The sequence below is a fragment of the Nematolebias whitei genome, chromosome 14 (assembly GCF_014905685.2).
Source record: "Nematolebias whitei isolate Nwh7 chromosome 14, NemWhi1, whole genome shotgun sequence".
Classification (NCBI taxonomy): domain Eukaryota; kingdom Metazoa; phylum Chordata; class Actinopteri; order Cyprinodontiformes; family Rivulidae; genus Nematolebias; species Nematolebias whitei.
In genome coordinates, this window is record NC_056511.1 from 41,520,829 (window position 1) to 41,527,045 (window position 6,217).

Here is a 6,217-nt window from a genome sequence, read left to right on the forward strand (position 1 = left end):
AAATATAAATTAAACAAAGAAACACCTTCCCTGTTCATTATTTAAACAGTCAGTCATGTATGGTGAAGGCCTACTTAGTAATGACCACAGCAGAGTTTTATTTACTTTAAGATATTTATCTAGACTGGTCCTGGGGTTTTTGATCTGCTCAGAGACGGGATTATAATGAAATTATGACCCGGTTCTGACCGGGTTAAACTGGACCAGCAACTCTAAAAAGAGTCTCCCTGGGATTCAATATCCGTCAAGGAATAGAGTTTATTTCTGCTTGCTACATCACGTAGAAAGGCTTTTGAAGCACCATCTCATATTTCCGTACATGTCAGTCCAAGTAAGATCCATTGAGATCACACTTAGTCACATCCCCTCATACACTGACAGGTTGAGCTCCCCTTCTGCGAAGGAGGAGCCTAGGGCCCTATAAATAAGTAATGACACGGGACATCGGGGCTCTTCTGGGTTTGTGATCACGCCACAGACCGGAGAGGCCAGCGCTGTAAACTGTAACCTTTTCCTGCCTTGATTTAATGTAATTAATAAAACTTAATTGACGTTTCCTTGATTTATTGATAGTGTGGGTTACCGCTTCTGAGAGAGTTTCGAGCCGGGGGAGCGACGTGGGCTGGAGGCGGGTTTCCGGGTCCGGTGACCTGCAGCTAGCTCCCGTCTTTAACAATTTATTTTAATTTTTTTTGCAGAGAAGTAAATATTACAAACAGTGCATTTCACTGAGAACGACAAAGGTAACGTTACTAACGCTGATATATTTTATCTCTACATTAGATTTATTGTTCTGGATAAAGTTATACAAGGCAATAGTCTATGCTAGGTTATCTAAACATTAGCTTGCTAACTTGAGAAGCACTTAGTTTATGAAAAGCAGGTTGGAGGACTGAAGAGAATTTATTATTGTTGACTTTTTTAATTTTACAGATCAGTTAAAATAAACTTACCAGTTCTTTTCAGCAAAATATGCTGAAATTGCTTGCTGCTTTGGCTGTGGTGCGCCCTCTGATGGATACATTGTACAATTACACATTTTGCAATTAAGGACACAGCTTGTACCCAGTGTTTATACTGGTGCATAATGGGACAATTATCACCGATGCAATTTGTCCCCAAACGTCTATATCTGTCTAAAGTATCAGCCCTATTGACACATCGGTGGGGCTCTAGTAGCAATGCTGTTCATATGCTTCCAGTTCCGGCAAGCTGATGGACGGCAGCTCCCCCCGGCTTCTTTGTAGTCTTTGTCTTTTATCATCAAACTGACCCGTTTTTCGAACCGGACTAAAGTTGGTCCCCCTTCCAACCGAATTCAGTGTTCAGTGATTCAGAGAGCCGGACGGGACCATCCCAAAACATTCCTTCGGTCCAGGACCAGTCGCTCCCACCCCACCGGTCACTCTTGAGTGCACCCTGCCAGCCAGGTGACCCCTCGAGCTGGGGAGTCGTCAAACAAAGGTCCAGTGTTTTTTTTTCTCTCTCCAGACTCCAACGAACTTCTCATCTGGACCTTTGTGGTTCTACCTGGTTCCGACAAGAATCGCTGGGTGGTATTTTGCTGGCTTTTTTGCTGGTTTTCTGCTGGACTGGCCCTTGTGGTGTCTTCATTGGTGTGGGGGAAGTGTACCTGTGTCCCCCCGAACTGGACCAGAACCAAACCGAGTTGGCTGTGGGGGACTTTGCCTTTAATAGAGCCGGTCTCAGCTTCAGTGAGCAGCCCATTACTTTTAACGAAGGACTGTCCACCTCCGTGGGAATCGCTGTGTTCGCCTGGAAGAGATGCTCTGATGCTTTGAAGCGCTGCCGGAACCGGACTGGAGCAGAACCGGGCCAGGGACAACTTCATGTGTTCAACATAATGGTACTTCCTCCAGTTATTTAACAGTCAACAATGGTGTACCACAAGGCTCAGTCTTAGGACCCACCCTCTTTACAATCTACATACATAATGTAGGTAAAAACATCCCTGATGCATCCATACATTTCTATGCTGATGACACAGTTGTTTATTGTCGAGCTAAAACAGTTGCTAAGGCTTTCCAGCTTTTGAAATCTGCATTCAACAACATCCAGACAGATTTGTTCCGCCTCAAACTTGTCCTAAATGCAGACAAGACCAAAGGGATGCTTTTTTCAAACAGGAAGTCTGTCCCAGCAGTTCTTCCTCTGATTTTATCCTCAAATGGTGTCCCCATTGAGGTTGTAGATTCCTATAAATATTTGGGTATCTTGGTCAACTCGCATCTCTCTTTCAAGCTCTATGTGGAAAACCTAGTGAAGAAACTGAAAGTTAAACTGGGTTTCTTTTTCCGAAACAGATCCTGTCTAACTTTGAATACTAGGAAACACCTTGTATCTGTGACTTTCCTTCCCTCCATTGATTACAGTGACATTATTTATATGAACGCTCCTACAAGCACACTGCAGATGTTGGATGCTGTCTATCATGGTGCACTAAGATTCATAACTGGCTGTGATTATCGTACCCACCACTGCACCCAGTATTCACTGGTTAACTGGTCATCATTAACTTCACGCAGACTCTCTCACTGGTACATTTTCATCTTTAAATCACTTCTTGGTCTGCTGCCTTCATACATCTCCTCCTATATGTTTCTGCGTGAGTGCAGCTACAGCGTGCACTCTCAGGACATTATTACCTGCAGTGTTCCCTCAGCGCGGACTGAACTTGGCAAAAGCGCCTTCTCCTACTCCGCTCCTGTTTTCTGGAATATCTTACAAAAAGATCTGAAGCTCTCGACCTTGACCTCTCTAAGTGGCTTTAAGAATCTTTTGGACTCCTGGCAGGGACCAATGCAGACATGTTCCTGTTTTTAGTTTTCTACATTCACCTTATAATCTAGCTGTTTTTTGTTACTTTTTTTGCCATCCTATTTGTAAAAAAAAAAAAAAAAACTGTAGTATGACTTTTTATAACTGTTTATTGTTGTCGCTGTTGTCCATTGTTGTCATCATTCTTTGTTGAAATCAGGTCTCTCTTGTAAATGAGTCCTCGTGGCTCAGTGGGATTTACCCGTCTAAATAAAGATTGAATGAATTAATGAAAAATGCTCTTTGTCATCACTCCCTGGTAACGTACATACAGATTCCTCAACAACTGTTTATCTCAACGGCATTAATTCGTTTTTTGCAGTGTTGTCAATGTTATCTTTCCAAAAATGTATTATTTATTACAAAAGATTGTTGTCACAGGCACTTTAAGATTTATTTGCATTTCCCGTTCATTTCCAGTCCAGAAGAAAACTCATCTCAAAAACTACAAACATTCACTATTCATATCCCTCAGTGATGGGGGGACATTGATGCACCGTTAGATTTGAAATGAACAACAATAGGCTTTAACTTCTTTTTTTTTTTATTTTTTTTTTACTGTTTTAGTCTTGTTTTTTATCTTTGATTTGTATGTTTGTGGAGGAGTCCAAGTAGGTGGCTGTCCATTAAACAGTAGGAGGATTTCAGTGGGTTGTGTGTGTGTGTGTGTTGTTTACTGTTTCAGTGAGTACAGCGTTCTGACTCTGCGTGTCCCTGTCAGTTTCATAACAGCATAGTGTGGGTTTCTGTGTGGGAGCTTTGCTAGCAACAGTCTCTTCAGGGAACAGATCCGTGGTTGTCATGCAGTCAGAACTACTTGTTAGAAACCCTTCACGTGCAGCTGATCTCTGTTTACTACTGTACAACCAGCGCTGCAGAGCTCAACAACCAAAAGCAAAAGTTTGCTCCAGGTCACTGTGTGTGAGATGGAGAGTTTTTCCCGTCGACACCGGTTTAACTTTGTGTGCGCTTTTTCTTTTTCTTTTTTCCAGACTGAAAGGTCCCAAGCCCATCCAGTGTGGAGACTTTGATGGACTTCTGGAGTTGGCCACTGTGTGCTCAATGTGCAATGACTCCTCTCTGGATTACAACGAGGTTCTTCTCTCACAATCATTTTTTTTTAAGCAGCTACAGTATGTTAAACAATAAGGTGCACGATGTCGTGTGCTCAGGTTTTAAAAGTGGGGAATTTGATTTTAGTTATTTATAGGTCTGGATTAAGATGTTGGAGAAACCAATATTTTTACACTCCTTCCTTGTTACATTTTATAAAAGCTAAAATCTTTTTTTTTTTTTTTTACGTTTCTCAGGTGTGTTGGCTATTTTTCATATCAGCTATGTATATTTGAAACCAGATGTTTACGTCAGTAAACATCAGTAAAACGTCTGACATCAAGTCAGATTAAACCGTTCCTGTTTTAGGTCAGTTAGGATGCCCTAAACATGTTTTTTAATGTGCTAAATGCCTAAATAAGGAAAGGTCTTGTTTGAGAGCTGTTATTTTTCAACTTTCTTCAAATTCACAAGTTTATATACACTTTCCTATTGTTTTGTAGCATTGCCTTTAAACCGTATGACTTGAACGCAACATTTTGCGTTTCCCTCCACAATAGCCCCGGCTGCTTCTCACAACAGCTTGCTGTGACTTTGTTTTGCTCCTCCTCACAGAACTGGTGGAACTCAGTCAGGTTTTTAGTTCTGCCCACCATTTTTCTAGATTGAAAAGATCAGGACTTTGTGAGGGTCACTCCAAAACATTGACTTTGTTCTCCTTAAACCACTTGGTATTTAATTTAAGAGTACGTTTAGTCCATTTGAAGACCTGTTTGTGCACAAGTTTTAACTTCCTGGTTAGTGTCTTGAGGTGTTGCTTCAATATTTCCATGTATTGCTTTTTCCCTCACGATGCCATCTTTTTTTCTGAAGTGCCCCAGTCCCTCTTGCATTAACACCCCCCCCCCCCTCAACATGATGCTGCCACCCCTGTACTTCACAGTCAGGATGGTGCAAGCTTCCCCATGTCGTCTCTAAATGGTCATATTCACACAGTAAAATTTTTAGTTTTTATCAGACCATAGGACATGTCTCCAATAAACAAGGTCTGTGTCCCCGTGTGCGTTTGCTAACTTAAATCCTGTTGCTTTGAGAGTAATTGCTTCTTTCTCTCTGATGGGCCTTTCAGCCCAGGTCAGTAAAAGAGATTTCACTGTGGATGGTGACACGGACCAGCTTCAGCCATCGTCTTCACATCGTGTTCTGCTTTTGTTTTGGACTTCATATGCACTTTTCACACTATCAAAACGGAACCAGTCTACTTTCTGAGCGGTACAATAGCAGAACATTCCCGTGGTGTTTAAACTTTTATATGTTTGAACAGTTGAACGTGGCACCTTCAGGCATCTGAAAATTGTACCAAAGGATGAAGCAGAGTTGTGTAGATCGACAGTTCCCTTCCTGAAGTCTTGGCTGATTTCTTTATTTCTTTATTTTTTTTTAATGTCGTCACACACACGAGCAGTGTGTTTGAGGTGCACCTTAAAATGCGTCCACAGGTGTTTAATCTATCCAATTAACTTAAATGTTATCTAACCAATCAGAAGCGTCTAATGCTATGACATCATCTGGGCGTTCCCAAACTGTTTTAAGACATAGGAATCTTAATATATGTAAACTTGTGAGTTTAAAGTAATAAAAGGTTCTCTAAAAACTTCTCTCTCAATTATCAGATTCACCAAATAATAAAAAAATAAAAAATACAATGATTAAAAATAATAGTTGGAATTCTAACTGACCGAAATCAGGAAAATTTATCTTGATTCCAAGTCAGAAATAAGGGGTTGTGTCTTTTACTACAGGGTTTGTAAACAAATGGTTTCAACTTGATCAGAAATGAACAAAATCAACACGTCGTCTACTTTTTCTTCCTTTTATTACTTGGGTTGTCAACTTGCACTTTGCATCATTGTTTAGCTGACAAGGACATTCAGACTTACATTTTTTAAATATATAAATATTAGAGATGCACAATATTGGATTTTTGGCCAATATCCGATATTCCAGTATGTTAAAACTTATTTGGCCAATTACCGATACCAATACCGATTATTTCCCCCCTAGACCTACTTACAGAGACTACATAGCTTTTTCTGCTGTGGAATTAAAATACAATTATAATACTAATAATTAAAATACTACATTATTCTGCAGGTCTTTGTCAGTTTGGCCTGCTACCAAATGCAGATGCTGAAAATGATGCAACACTTCAACTTGGATTATGTTTAATGTCAAATGTACAGTATTCATGACATTTACTCTCTAGCACAAAGGCAACACCTGAACAGTGCACATTGTACACATTGTACACATTTGTAAGTTTTCA

At 40.4% G+C, this 6,217-nt stretch overlaps 1 protein-coding gene across 1 annotated transcript in view; it reads left to right on the top strand.

Moving 5' to 3' along the window:
- Positions 1–3,639: 3,639 nt before the first annotated feature.
- The window catches only part of LOC119420323 (sarcoplasmic/endoplasmic reticulum calcium ATPase 3), an 18,857-nt gene continuing 16,279 nt past the window's right edge, over positions 3,640–6,217 (top strand). The window contains exons 1-2 of the mRNA XM_037687711.1: positions 3,640–3,644; positions 3,831–3,933. Coding sequence (XP_037543639.1) covers positions 3,640–3,644; positions 3,831–3,933 — 108 coding nt within the window. The remainder of the gene's footprint in view (positions 3,645–3,830; positions 3,934–6,217) is intronic.